The sequence below is a fragment of the Leucoraja erinacea genome, chromosome 34, assembly GCF_028641065.1.
Source record: "Leucoraja erinacea ecotype New England chromosome 34, Leri_hhj_1, whole genome shotgun sequence".
NCBI lineage: Eukaryota > Metazoa > Chordata > Chondrichthyes > Rajiformes > Rajidae > Leucoraja > Leucoraja erinaceus.
Genome location: NC_073410.1, coordinates 13,036,758 through 13,052,502, shown reverse-complemented (window position 1 = coordinate 13,052,502; position 15,745 = coordinate 13,036,758). Strand labels below are relative to the sequence as shown.

At 44.7% G+C, this 15,745-nt stretch overlaps 1 protein-coding gene across 1 annotated transcript in view; it reads right to left on the bottom strand.

The window, feature by feature from the left end:
- Positions 1 to 785: 785 nt before the first annotated feature.
- LOC129713013 (uncharacterized) overlaps positions 786 to 15,745 on the bottom strand; it is a 97,973-nt gene continuing 83,013 nt past the window's right edge. The window contains exons 17-20 of the mRNA XM_055661858.1: positions 13,119 to 13,267; positions 9,140 to 9,245; positions 7,671 to 7,769; positions 786 to 4,284 (exon numbers count right to left, since the gene is read on the bottom strand). Coding sequence (XP_055517833.1) covers positions 4,033 to 4,284; positions 7,671 to 7,769; positions 9,140 to 9,245; positions 13,119 to 13,267 — 606 coding nt within the window. The 3' untranslated portion in view covers positions 786 to 4,032. The remainder of the gene's footprint in view (positions 4,285 to 7,670; positions 7,770 to 9,139; positions 9,246 to 13,118; positions 13,268 to 15,745) is intronic.

Here is a 15,745-nt window from a genome sequence, read left to right as displayed (position 1 = left end):
GGCCTACTCCTGCACCCATTTTCTATGTTTCTATGTTTCACTTTAGTGCTGGTGAAGTACAGGAAATTATGTTCAATTCTGGGAGAGAGGTCAGCCCCTCTATTGGCAATCGGAATAGAACACAATTTGAATGAATCAATGTCTGTTCTTGAATGTTATCTGTTCCCCACCCTGTTTACATCACATGCAGGTAACTGCGAATCATCTCTGTGAGACAGGGCTGGAGCCTGAAGCTGGGATTTTCTGTTTTTAACGCAGGATGAACCAGACGTAATACTGCTTCCTGGCGATAATGGCATCATCCGGCTCTGGTAACCATTTCAGCTTGAAATTAAATCTTTTTTCAGATAACTGAGTACTAGTCAGGCATGCCAAGGTCAGCCAGATGATTGCACGCCCTCTGCTTATGATAACATGTCAGAAACAAAGAAACTGTGAAATGGATGGTAAAAATAACATTTCATTTTATTTCCCTATACTTTTCCCTTCACTCTGGGTGCTCCTGAACCATTGGCTCAGTGTAGGTGGGTTTGCCTTATTTTTGGCTGATCTTCTTGTGTAAATTGCAGCATATGTTTTGCCATGATAGCCACTCCCTCTGTGTCCCCACTCGAAGTCCATCCCACACTGGTGCTATTTCCTGCAGGAATAGTAATCAGTAGATATCATGGTATCATGAACTCGGAGAATTACGTTCGTAGGTACTCAAGGCTATGTTTTTTAACTTGTGGATATTTTTCAACATGTTGAAAACACGTCCCGACTTAGCTGGGGAGAACGTACAAACTCCATACAGACAGCAGCCATATTCGGGATCGAAACCGGGTTGTCATGTTTTAAGTCTTGGCCTTCGAACACACGGTCAGGTGAGCTCTGACAGTAGGCATACAGTAGGTATACAATGTTTGCATTGATTTAGAAACAAGGAACTACAAAAATGGACAGATAGCGCTGCAGCCGCCCAGTAGGTCAGGCAGCATCTGTAGAGAACATGGGACAGGCAACGTTTCAGGTTGGGATGGTTCATTTGCACACTCGGAGGTCAAACTTTACTTTAAGCCAATGGTCCTTCACCAAACTGCAACACATCACCCCCTGACAGTCAGCATCCATGATGAGACCTTGATCAATGTGGATCACTTTTAATATCTTGGGAACCAGCTCAGGCCGCACCTCATTTGCACCAGGAAGTTTCCCTTCATTTAATGGGGTGTGAATCTTACCAAAAATGAATCTAGTGTTGAATCACTCATAGATTGGGACAAGAGTAAACAGATGTCCCAAACAGAGTTGGTCACGTTGGAACAATATCAGCTCAGGACACATAAGGATGACTGTGCAAAATGCTTTCACGCAACCAGCTGGCCACTATGTACACCATTGCCAGCAATCGCTCCAGGACTGCGGGCAAATATTTAACCACCTAAATTGATCACCCAAGACATCCTGTTTTAAAATGCTTTATTCAATGTGACTACATTTCAAATCTTGTCGTTAAACATGCTGGGCGCCAATGTAAGTGGCGACTGATGATGATTTTTTGTGGCCTCTTTACAACTGCTCCTTGTTCCTCAGTGTGTCAGGATGTTGCCACTACAGAGGCCGGCTAAGGTGTGGGAGCCATGGTTTAGCTGCCCCTCTGCCCACGACACCAAGCAAGACTCACGCTGATAGGAAAGTAATTGAAAGTCCGTTGTCCATTGACGGGTGGCTGGGGGTTCTCAGAGTGAAGGTGTGGGTCGGATGGCAAGCACGTTGTGTCGTTAGGGTGGCACAGCGGTAGAGCTACTGCCTTAAGCCCCTGTCCTACCTGGCGGCTTATTTCGGTGATAGCTGACGCCTGTGTTGCCGTGAGCTGTCTCCGTGAGTGTCGTCACCTTTTTCTTGTCGCAGCTGGATTTTGAAATGTTCAAAACCTTGCAGCGACAGTGGACTTGGCGTTGCCTGATGTTGCCTGTCGTCCCCTGTCGTAGGTGGTCGCCAGGACGACGCCAGGTGACGTACGATGTCGCAAGGTCATGACCTCGGCAAATTCCTTTTGCGCCAACCTGCGTCATCATACGCCGACCGGCGACAGCGCCTGCGTCAAGATACGGATCAAAATGGCGCTACTTGTCTTCAGATGTAGCAGACAGTGTCGTATCTTGCTGTATCGTGCCGTGCCGCGGGTGGACGTATGTTGACCTCGGTTGTCGTTGTTTGACGTCTGTGCGGTCGCAGGATGTCGTATGTTGTCGCTGTTGTGGTCGTCCTAGGTCCGGAAAATTTGTGATGCCAGATGGCGTAAATTATCGCAGCTTGTCGCCCATCCAGACGGTTTTTCGGCATCAGTCAATGATGCCGGCAGTCGCCGAAAAAAATCGCAATGTGGGACAGGCCCAATACAGCACCAGAGACCCGGGTTCGATCCTGACCACGGGTGCTGTCTGTAGGGAGTTTGCACGTTGTCCCCGTAGCGTGCGTGGGTTTTCTCCGAGGTCTTTGATTATTGCCCACACTCCAACGACGTTCAGGTTTGTAGTTTATTTGGCTTGGAATAAAATGGAAAATTGTCCCTAGTGTGTGTGCAGGATAGCATTAATGCACGGGCCGATGGGCCTGTTTCCGCGCTGTATCTCTAAACTAAAACTAAACGAAAGCTGAGTGACAGCTCCTCCATTGTTGACCTGTCATCCAGAAGCACTTGTCTCGCCAGCTGTAAAATTGCACCGAGTGCAAATACATCTGACAAAGCATTCCCTTCAGTGGAATTGCGGCCGATAATTCCCAGGCAACAATCTGTGAAGAGAATTTCTAACATCGCCCTGGAAAGAATCAAAACCTCTCTGGATAATTGGAGCAAACACTGGGTGTCTGGCCACAGCTGAACATTGAGGCTATACTGCACTCTATTGACACATGGGGCCTGATTTTTAATTCACCCTTTCCCACAACATTTACCTACAATCTACCCTGAATCATTCCCAACCCATCAGTGCTGCCTATAATTAATTAATTGCAGCAGACGCTTGGTGAATCCCTCATTATAGGCGGTTGCCATCATAGAAAAGGGTCCATTTCACGATTTTCCCCCAACTCGAAACCACCTCAGCTGCTCATTCATCAAGAAACGGGAATTGGAAAATATTAATGCATTCTGTGTAGATTTATTTGCTTTTCCAAATAAATTTCCATGAGAGTTAATTTTATTCCATACGTCAAACTTTTGGGTAGTGATCTGTAAATTCTGCAACAGTGCAAATTCTTCTCCATTATCTGAGTGTGGGGGTCATTTTGTAGATAAAGAACAGGTTTCTGCGCTAACTCTAGACTTGGTCCATGAGTTTAGGCGATTGTAAGTTGTCCACATGCATCTGGAACGGCGAGCACACTCCCCGCATCTCGCCGTACCTGCTAAGGTCTTTCTTGAGGCATTCAGCCATGAGCTGCGGGTTTGTGAAGTTACCACTCACTGCTTTAGCCATCAGTTATTAGCAGAGCCCTCTCTTAAAGCAACTTTCACATCCTGAAGGTGTCTCCAAGTTCTTCACAACCAATTAATGAGTTTGATTTTCCGTTTGTTACTTCTGTAACAAATGTCTTTATGGCAACCAGAGCACAAACAGCGAGGGCCTTACTGAATAGTAACCAGTTTGCCCTTGCAGTGCTGTTGATTGAGGGATGAACATTCGCCAAGGTTTCCAGGCAAAGCAGTAGCCAGGTAGTGCCCAAGATCTTTTACATCCATTCAGGCGAGCAGACTGAGTTATAGTTTAACCTCAAACATGTGTAACCAAAGAATATATAACTTACTTCATTAAAAACAGCTTTAGAAAGATCATGGAAAACACCACACATAGTTACATTTTATGGAAGGTAGAGAAGTGCAAAATATCATTGCAGTCTATATCGGCTGGGACTAACTGTGTTGTATGAAAAAGTCGTTGACTTTTCCTCCTTTATTCTCAATGTTACTGAATCTTTTCTTGGGAATGAGGATTACAGTGTGGGGATGGGATAGAAGGAGGAGTGGGGTAGGGTGAGTGTTCCGGGCTAAGGGATCCTCTTGTCCATGTTGGCTGCATCGTACACGGCATCACAGAACGCGTTGTAGTTGACATCGTCTTCAGTGCCGATCTTCACCCGGAATCTTTTCATCAGGACACGGACGTCCCTTGGGCTGAGCACGTTATCCAGATCCAACTCGGCCAGCACACGGTGGAACTGCGCCTGTGAGACACTGCCGATCTTCAGGCGGTCGAAGTCTTCGAACAGCGGGAAGAGCTGGACTCGTTTCTTCCCCACCTGCCAACAAGAATGTGAGGTTATCCATTTTGGTGGCAAAAACGGGAAAGCAGACTATTATCTAAATGGTGGCCGATTGGGAAAGGGGGAGATGCAGCGAGACCTGGGTGTCATGGTACACCAGTCATTGAAGGTAGGCATGCAGGTGCAGCAGGCAGTGGAGAAAGCGAATGGTATGTTAGCTTTCATTGCAAAAGGATTTGAGTATAGGAGCAGGGAGGTTCTACTGCAGTTGTACAGGGTCTTGGTGAGACCACACCTGGAGTATTGTGTACAGTTTTGGTCTCCAAATCTGAGGAAGAACATTATTGCCATAGAGGGAGTGCAGAGAAGGTTCACCAGACTGATTCCTGGGATGTCAGGACTGTCTTATGAAGAAAGACTGGATAGACTTGGTTTATACTCTCTAGAATTTAGAAGATTGAGAGGGGATCTTATAGAAACTTACAAAATTCTTAAGGGGTTGGACAGGCTAGATGCAGGAAGATTGTTCCCGATGTTGGGGAAGTCCAGGACAAGGGGTCACAGCTTAAGGATAAGGGGGAAATCCTTTAAAACCGAGATGAGGAGAACTTTTTTCACACAGAGAGTGGTGAATCTCTGGAACTCTCTGCCACAGAGGGTAGTTGAGGCCAGTTCATTGGCTATATTTAAGAGGGAGTTAGATGTGACCCTTGTGGCCAAGGGGATCAGAGGGTATGGAGAGAAGGCAGGTACGGGATACTGAGTTGGATGATCAGCCATGATCATATTAAATGGCGGTGCAGGCTCGAAGGGCCGAATGGTCTACTCCTGCACCTAATTTCTATGTTTCTATGTTACTGTCGAACCCTCCTCAGTGGGGTCACGAGGACTGTCACGTGACGTCATGGGGTTAAGGGGAGTGCCCTGCTACATCAGTGGATCTTACCTTGAGATCACCAGTCGACAGGGAGCTGAGCTCGAGTCAACACCCTCACTAGGCAGAAGCAGCAATGACTCAATATGTTAGAGAGTCCCAAACGCACATGTACGTCAAACTTATCTCATCAAATAAAGTAACTGTTTGACCACGTAGTTTGGACTCCCTACACTTACATCAAAGCAACGGGTGAAAGCCCCACCAATTGCTGAGTAACCCTAATGTTATTCACAATTATAACTGTGTCCGGGAATGTGGATTAACCATCACCCACATTACAGATGATGCCACAGTTATTGACCTTTTCTTGCAATGACACAGTGCCAATCTACTTGAATATTTGCATTTCCATTTATCCACATGACTTTTTGCATCTGGCATGCCCTGTAAGACACTGTAACTGGCTGGATTTCAGCAAAACAGGTTTTATGAACAGGCTACAGATGGTGGAATGTTTCAAACGACTCTGTGCTAAACCTCTTGTTTGGGCTATCAGTGGATAAAGTGTTGTTGGCTGGTTGACTACATCGAAAATCCTGTGTTCAGTTCAGATACTGCACTTCAGGTTTGTGTGCCTAGATTTGTCTAAATGATCCCTGGGGTACAACGGTAATTTATAAGGGCAGTATACATTCAAAAGATTTGCATCCTCTTCATTGCAGTATTTAGGAGTTATTAAAATCAAGAGAGAGAAGTCGTAGTCAAAGTCAAAGTCAATTTTATTCATCACAATAAAAATGATTTTGACTGAGATATAGAGAACCTTTAAAGGGCCTGTTCCACGAGCATGCGACTGCATGCGGCAAGCGTGACCTAACGTGGTCGCTTGAGCTGTACGGCCTCGCGGGGCCGGTCCCACTTAGATCGCCGGAGCCGTATAAAGTTGTGCGGAGCTGGTCCCAACATCGCGCGGGGCTCCGAAAAACTGCCACTGTCCAAAGATTCCGCAGCCCGCAGCCGCATTGAGGCCGTACGCACCGCCACGACGGGCATGCGCAGCGTCTCGAAGCCATACGCAGCGTCTTGATGCCGTACGCAGCGTCTTGATGACGTACGCCTTCGCTCGAACTTCACGTCAACTTGTACGGGATCACTGGACCTCCGCACGGCCCCCGCTTCCGGTTTGGTCGAGCTTGCCGCATGCAGAGGCCCTTTATCCTCTTGAATGGCATAGGCCAGAATGGGGGACATAAGCTTAAAATTAGACCTGCTGACTGGATAGCAAGCAACAAAAGTGTTTCACTGTACCTCGGTAAGCGTGACAATAAACTAAACTGAACTGAGTGTTTCTTCTATAAACTATAATAGAAATCTGGAATCTTTCCAAATTTCTTCCCAAAAGTTCAAGGTTGTGGATCATTCAGACTTTATTAGCTGGGTTGATAATTGTATTACAGGTTAGAAAGTTAAGCTGATTCTTCACATAATATTTCCTGGACAACCAATTTGCTGGGGATGAGACAGAAAATCAAACTCACTTTAAACCCTCTATAGCACAGTAAACAAAGTCAATTTACTCATATACAGTCTGTGTAAGAGTACAGTCATTAAAAACTGCACCAACCACTTCAAATATTTCATATTTCATCTCAAATTGCAGTAATGGAGGATATATTTGTGCCCTAAATTAATCGCAGTCACTCAGTAAATATGATTGAAGATAGACACAAAAAGCTGGAGTAACTCAGCAGGACAGGCAGCATCTCTAGGGAGAAGGAATGGGTGATGTTTTGGGTCGAGACCCTTCTTCAGTAAATATGATTGATAAGGGAAGGCTATAGTATTATCATTATCATAAATCATTTCTACTGCTGCCAAAACCTGCAGGTCAAGCCAGAGAATTCTTCAATCTCACCTTGAGGATATTACAACCAAGTAAATGGTGGTGCGGTAGTCACATGTAGGCCAGGGTAGGAGGCTTCTCATCATCCGTGGTCACTCGAAATGAGCATGATTGTCCTCTCCTCTCCATAGGGTCGTCTACTTGTGGATCAGCAGATGTCTGTAGAGGCCGATCCGCGATCCACACACCTTGGTGCAACGTGGGCAGTGGAGACTGGCGGTGGTTGGTAGTCGTCGAGTCCCCTTCTCTCTCTCTCCTTACGGTGCTGTCGCTTTGTCTCTGCGACACGGCGTTGTTCCATTTCACGACGTGCAGCTCCTTCCTGCACGGATTTCCTCCAGGAGCGCCCGTCCAGTGCAATGTGCTCCCAGTTGCTCGATGTGATGATGAATTTCTTCAGACTGTTCTTGATGTTGTCCTTGAAGTGTTTCTTTGGCCCGCCGGGGGGGTCACCGACATCCCTTCAGTTGAGAGTACAGGATTTGTTTAGGGAGACGTGTGTTGGACATGCGGATGACATGGCCAGTCCATCGAAGTTGAAGGCTTCGACATAGCTCGATAGTCAGGAGTCTGGTGCCTCTATCACCAGGACACATTTTCCACCCGAGACATTAATTATTAAATTCCTCACGATGTGCTTACCTTGTCCGCCAGTCGATTCATGGCATCTTCAAAAACACAGATCTCTTCCGCAGACAGTGTGTTGAGGGTCCAGTCTGGAGGTGGCTTGTACTCGATCACCTACATTACGGGAATATTAGGACCATTAGTGATCATATACTTTGCTGTAAACTCAAGTCACGCGAGCACTTACACATCCTCCAAATGACAATGGGATATGAAAAACAGAATAACATTTAACGACACCAAGTGGTGGAGTAACTCAGTGGGTCAGGCAGCATCACTGGAGAACATGGACAGGCAACGTTTCTGGTCGAGATCCTAAAGAAGGGACTTTACCCAAAGTGTCGCCTATCCCTTTTCACCAGAGATGCTGCCTGACCCACTGAATTACCCCAGCACTTTGCGTTTTTATTTGTAAACCAGCATCTGCAGTTCTAGTGCTACTTGTCTCTATAATGTTTATTGATGTAGGAAGATAAATAAAAAATGAGGACATAAACAGCAAAAGTCATGAAGGAACTCTTCCTAACCTGTGAACACACTTATTTTTCTATGAATATGATAAATCATTAAAAAATACATGGAAACAAATATTTGAGAATCAATGAATCATACAAGAGGATAGAATGGGACATTCGGCCCATTAGACTCCTGCCAGCCCTTCTAAAAAAAGTGTAGTCGCTATCCTACACACACTAGGGATAATTATACCCAGCCAATTAACCTACAAATCCATTTGTGTTTGAGTGTGGGAGGAAACCGGAGCACCTGGAGAAAACCCACGCACGTCACGGAGAGAACGTACTAAAGGTCTGTACAGACAAGTATCAGTAGTCAGGATCGAACCCGGGTCTCTGGCGCTGCAAGCAACAAACTCTACCAGTGAGCCACCGTGCCACCCACATACATATATACTGTACATGCATATATCTGAAGATCGGTTTTGACCCGAAACGTCACCCATTCCTTCTCTCCGGAGGAGCTGCCTGGTCCCGCTGAGTTACACCAGCATTTTCTGTCTATCTTTGGTATATACCGCACATATACATACATAAACTACAAAGAAAATGCTGGAGAAATTCCGCGGGTGAGGCAGCATCTATGGAGAGATGGAATTGGCCACTATTTGGGTCGAGACCTTTCTTCAAAGGAGCTCCAACCTTTACATGGGTGTCTATGTGAAAGCAATACACTGTGCCCAGCCCTGAGGCTTCGGCATGAAACATTGCCTATTTCCTTCACTCCATAAATGCTGCCGCACCCGCTGAGTTTCTCCAGCAATTTTGTCTTCCTGAGGCTTTCTAAATGTAAATATTCATGAAGTGACTAACTTCAATAAATTATTGCATAGCAACATGGTTTCTGCTGTTTATACTAAATTGCGGATACGTGTGAAAAGAATATATTTCGGGTTCAAGTCTCCAGGTGCGTAATAACTGATTTTACTTGTAAATCTTAGAGTCGCAAATAGAATCAAGCTTTGTTACCTCAGTTTGAGGACACTTCTCAAGATGATCAAGTGTAAAAATAGATTCAATTTCATTGATGAACACCTTATAATCAACATAGTCTGGCTCCTTGCAGGATTCGTATCTGGAAAACAAGCAAATGCATCTTGTGTAAATTTAAAGCTTTGACATGTAATCATTAGTGCATAGATCAATTTAATGTTGAAAGAATGTCAAAATGGTATTCTTCAATTTAACTGCTTCATTTAGTTTAGAGATACAGCATGGGAACAGGCTCCTCAGCCCATCAAGTCCATGCTGATCAATGATCACCCTATGTTGTCACAGTTTTGCATCCTACACACTAGGGGCAATTTACTGAAGGCGATTAACCTACAAACCTATACTTTGGAAAGTGGGAGGAAATTCTGTCTGTGTAGAGCCCATAGTGAGGATCGAACCTGGGTCTCTGGTGCTGTAAGGCAGCAACTCTACCGCTGTGCCACCATGCCCATGTTCTCCAGGGATGTTGCCTGACCTTCTGAGTTACTCCAGCACCTTGATGTCTTTTTTTTTAAACCGTTCCTTAAACTGGATTATTAAGGAGAAGAATGTTATAAGGTCATAAGGTCATAAGTGATAGGAGTAGAATTGGGCCATTCGGTCCATCAAGTCTACTCTGCCATTCAATCAGGGCTGATCTCTCTCTCTCTCCTAACCCCATTCTCCTGCCTTCTCGCCATAACCTCTGACACCCATACTAATCAAGAATCTATCTATCTCTGCCTTAAAAATATCCACTGACAGCCACCACAGCCTTCTGTGGCAAAGAATTCCACAGATTCACCACCCTCTGACTAAATACATTTCTCTTCATCACCTTCCTAAAAGAACATCCTTTAATTCTGAGGCTATGACCTCCTGTTCAAGACTGTCCCAATTGTGGAAACATCCTCTCCCATCCACTCTATCCAAGCCTTTCACTATTCTGCATGTTTCACTGAGGTCCCCCCTCATTCTTCTAAATTCATACACATAGCCTATAGTTTTAATACAATGTTAATCATAGTTAATTCAAACTATTACAAACATCCCATGTAAAGATTATAGTTTTCAATGTACCACAATGTCCCAGTTTTGTATGGAAATTATATGAAAATTTTCGAATTTGCTAACATTTGCCCAAATCAGTCAGCAGCTTCCAGGTATCTATAGTTACTGCCCAGGGATTGCTGCTGGGCTGCTGCCAGCATTAAGGTGCTGGTTCCCAACTTCCAGCCACTGCCCAATATTGGGCTGCGAAGGATTGAAACTGAAGAATTGTAAGGGGATCGAAAAGGTTTAATTCCATGTTTTAATTCTGTGATTAATACAAGTAGATAGGGTGGTAAAGATGGAGCTGGAGTTGCTGGAGATGGAGTTGGAGATGGAGCTGGAGCTGGAGATGGAGCTGGTGATGGAGCTGGAGATGGAGCTGATGGAGCTGGGGCTGGAGCTGGAGCTGGAGATGGAGCTGGAGATGGAGCTGGAGATGGAGCTGGAGCTGGAGATGGAGATGGAGCTGGAGCTGGAGATGGAGCTGGAGTTAGAGCTGGAGCAGCTGGTGATGGAGCTGGCGATGGAGCTGGAGTTAGCACTAGAGTTGGAGATGGAGCTGGAGTTAGCGCTAGAGCTGGAGATGGAGCTGGTGATAAATAATAATAATAATAATAATAATAATAATAATAATAATAATAATAATAATAATAATAAATACTTTATTAATCCCCTCAGGGAAATTCAGATGTCCAGAAGCCCCCAACCAACAAACCCACAGATTCAAAACGAATGCAGACAGAAAATACATAGAATACACTGTGGACACTACCTGAGAGCAATAAATACTTAAAAAGACCAATAATTAACAATTAAAAATTAAAAATGGCAAAAATGCATCCCCCTACAGCCTAGCGGTCCGAATTATAAAATCTAATGGCTGCAGGGGTGAAGGATCTCCTGAACCGCTCCGTTCTACAGGGCAGGGAGAGGAGCCGGTTGTTGTTCCGACTGCTCTTTTGACTCTCCAGAATTACATGGAGGGGATGCCCGGGGTTTTTCAGGATGACCTGCACCTTGTGCCTCATACGCCTCTCAAGCACATCCATCCCAGAGTCTACTCTCCCCTCCAGCACTGAGCTGGCTCGTTTAACCAGTTTGACCAGCTTCTTGTTGTTTTGATAGGAGTTTGGTTCGACCACATTTGGAGTATTGCATGCAGTTCCCATTCTGGAAGGATGTTGAGGCTTTGAAAATGTCTCAGAGGAGGTTTACCAGGATGTTGCATGGATTAGGGGGGATTAGCTACAGGGAGAGGTTGGACAGACCTGGATTGTTTTCTCTGGAACGCCAGAGGTTGCGAGGAGCTGATAAAGTTATATACATTTATGGGAGACATAGATAGGGTAGACAGTCAGAATCTTATTCTCAGAATGGAAAAATCAAATATTAGAGGACATACTGTAGCTTAAAGGTGAGAGGGGCAAAGTTTAAATGAGACTTGTGAGGCAACTTATTAACACAGAGGGTGGTCAGTGCCTGGAACGTGCTGACAGGATTGGTGGTTGAGCAGTGGCAGGCAATTACAATTTTTTTTGACAGGCTTATGGATATGCAGGGAATGGGAGGGATGTGAATCATAGTTTTGGCATCATGTTCGGCACAGATATGTAGGTCATATAACCTGTTCTTGAACTGTAGTTCTTTGTGAACCTGTTCTCTGTTCCAATGAGTTGCAAATCCAAAAAATAAAAATCATTTTGACTGAGTTATCAATTCACTTATCATACTAAGTTAAAAATATGTACTTTAAGGCCAAATGTTTGACTGCTGATGAAAGGTTTGGAAGCCACTCCAATAAGGAGTAAAACATAGCAACGCGATGTTGCTGTAGGAACTTGCCCTGAGAACCAATTCCACAGTGGCACTGGGGAAGAGTTGCTGCCTCAGTGCCAGAGACCTGGGTTCGATCCTGACTACGTGTGTTGTCTGTACGGAGTTTGCACGTTCTCCCTGTGAACACGTGGGTTTGCTCTGGGTGCTCCGGTTTCCTCCCACATTCCTAGGACATGCATGTTTGTAGATTAATTGGCTTCTGTAAATCGTTTCAGTGTGTAGGATAGAACAAGTGAATGAGTGCCTGTTAGACTGCGTGGACTTGGTGGATTGAAGGGCCTGTTTTTACACTCTATCTCTAAACTAAACTGAAATTACTAACATCTACCTGCTGCCCAACGGTGATCTACTTTGACCCCTGTTCCTGCATGGCAGAATACTAGGTGAGAGGGGTTTATTTATCAAATAAATTCCCCTTGAATTCTGCTTTAACATTTGTTACGTAGGCTCGTTTGAAATAGAAGCAGGAGAAAATTATATGGCCCTTTGTCATTCAAAATGATCGACATTCAAGCCCGTCTTTCCTTCCTGTTCCACAGAGCCTCGTGCTTTTCTATAGACCAAATAAATCTTGGTCTTAAATATATTCAATACATCAGTCTCCCTGCTCTCTCTGTTCAGGCATCCACAATCATCTGATATTCCAGTGTTTCTTCTGTTTCTTGTGTTTTAACCTGTGTGAGTGTGAGCTCTTTACACTCCTCATCTCTGTATTAAATGGGAGAAATTATGATCTCTGTTCTGGATTTTCCAAACACACATCCTCTCCGTTTCTGCGTTGTCAGACGCTTTTATATTTCAGTAAGATTATCTCTGGTTCTTTTCTCAACTGAATCAAGGTCCAACTTGCTCAATCCTCCCTTTAAAATAACACACGGCTGACCTTATTTGAACAATTATTATAATTGTTTTAAGCTTTTGGCGCTACCGTTGACTTTATAAACCTTTATGGATTTTTGAGGGATAAATGTTAACTCATAAACCAGTGAGAATGCCATTTTTATCCTTTGATTCACTTGATTTGTTTGATTTATAGAAGTCTCCTGTTTTAAACAAACATGTAACCATAATGTACAAATCTACTTACGCTTTTTCAAGTATTGCCATTTCGGAAGGTTGCAGTTCGAACCCGTCTAAATTGAGTGCCCTTCTGAAGTTATTCTTCAGAATACGTCCACTGTTCAGCTTGTCAAAGTCCTTCATATGATCACCAATCCTGACCCGGTTTCTGTACACCTGAACCAACACAAAGTGACTGAGGAACAGCTGACAACATGGCACATATTCAAAGCATCATATGGAGTGAATGTGGGGATGAAACTTCCAGTAGTGGGAGCATCTAGGGCCAGAGGGCACGGACACAGAATGAAAAGATGGAGCTTTAGAATGGAGATGAGGAAGAATTTCTTTAGCCAGAGGGTGGTGAATCTGTGGAATTCATCACCCCGGATGGCTGTGGAGACCAAGATATTTTAAAAACTGAGATTTCTAGTATCTTGTTTAAGAAGGAACTGCAGATGCTGGAAAATCGAAGGTAGACAAAAGTGCTGGAGAAACTCAGCCGGTGAGGCAGCATCTATGGAGCAAAGGAAATAGGCAACGTTTCGGGCCAAGACCCTTCCTATAGGTTCTTGATTAGTGAGGGAGTTGAAGGTTACGGAGAGGAGAATAGAGTAGAGAGGGAAAAATCGATTAGCCATGATCGAATGGCGGAGCAGACTCGACGGGCTGAATGATTACAGCAATTCTGTTTCCATGTCTTATGGATTTGCCCCACCCCAATCATTCCTTATTCTCCCTGCTCCCATCCAGCTGAAGGTACAGAAGCTTGAAAGTGCACATCACCAGATTCAAGAGAGCTTATCTCCCTCCTTTATCAGGTTTCCGAATGGTCCTTCCATAAGCCAGGGTAATTGTTCGATTCACTTCTACCCCAGTGAGTACTTGCGTGTGAACTTAGTGTATCCACTACGTATGTAGGGTCTATCAGATCTGTATGGATAGCATGCAAAACAAAGCTTTGGCAGCAACCAACAATCATGCCTTACACTCTCCTGTACACTAGGGACAATTTACAATTTTTACTGAAGCCAAATGACCTCCAAACCTGTACGTCTTTGGAGTGTGGGAGGAAACCGGAGCACTGACAGAGAACCTACGTGGTCACAAGGAGAACACACAAACTCCATACAGTCAGCACCCGTAGTCAGGATCGAACCTGGGTCGCTGGAGCTGTAAGGCAGCAACTCTAACACTTCCCCACCATGCTGCCCCTGGATGGAGGATAGAAACATAGAAACATAGAAAATAGGTACAGGAGTAGGCCATTCGGCCCTTCGAGCCTGCACCGCCATTCAATGTGATCATGGCTGATCATCCAACACAGTATCTTGTACCTGCCTTCTCTCCATACCCCCTGATCCCTTTAGCCACAAGGGCCACATCTAACTCCCTCTTAAATATAGCCAATGAACTGGCCTCGACTACCCTCTGTGGCAAAGAATTCCACAGATTCACCACTCTCTGTGTGAAAAATGTTTTCCTCATCTTGGTCCTAAAAGATTTCCCCCTTATCCTTAAACTGTGACCCCTTGTTCTGGACTTCCCCAACATTGGGAACAATCTTCCTGCATCTAGCCTGTCCAACCCTTTAAGAATTTTGTAAGTTTCTATAAGATCCCCCCTCAATCTTCTAAATTCTAGCGAGTACAAGCCGAGTCTATCCAGTCTTTCTTCATATGAAAGTCCTGACATCCCAGGAATCAGTCTGGTGAACCTTCTCTGTACTCCCTCTATGGCAAGAATGTCTTTCCTCAGATTAGGAGACCAAAACTGTACGCAATTCTCCAGGTGTGGTCTCACCAAGACCCTGTACAACTGCAGTAGAACCTCCATGCTCCTATACTCAAATCCTTTTGCTATGAACGCTAACATGCCATTCGCCTTCTTCACTGCCAGCTGTACCTGCATAGCTGACTTCCCTCTTTAATGTCTGTCAATGAACAAGCTTTCACAACAACTGTCACCGTTATGGTCATTATTTCTCATAAATAATATATTTATTTCAAAGCTCGATATATTTATTTTCTTATTTGGCATCTAACTTGCCAGACAGACATGATGGGATTTGAGGTTGTAATTGCAGATCCTTGGGGGAGTAATGAGCGTATATTATACAGGGTGTAATAGTGCCACGTTGCTCTGCCATCATGCCCCGTAGAATAGAGAGGGTTACAGAGAGAGCAGGATTTAAAACAGCTGTTGAAATCGAGTTGTTACAATTCCATAAGCAAATGTTAGTGAACGAACCCAGGAACCATGGATGAAGGGGATTTGATCCAACTTGGAATAAACGGCAGAATAAGGGTTTGGACACGCTAGAGGCAGGAAACATGTTCCCGATGTTGGGGGAGTCCAGAACCAGGGGCCACAGTTTGAGAATAAGGAGTAAGCCATTTAGAACGGAGATGAGGAAACACTTTTTCTCACAGAGAGTTGTGAGTGTGTGGAATTCTGTGCCTCAGAGGGCGGTGGAGGCTGGTTCTCTGGATACTTTCAAGAGAGCTAGATAGGGCTCTTAAAGATAGCGGAGCCAGGGGATATAATGACACATAATGTAGTTGAGGCCAGTTCATTGGCTATATTTAATGTGATGTGGCTAAAGGGTATCAGGGGGTATGGAGAGAAAGCAGGTACAGGATACCGAGTTGGATG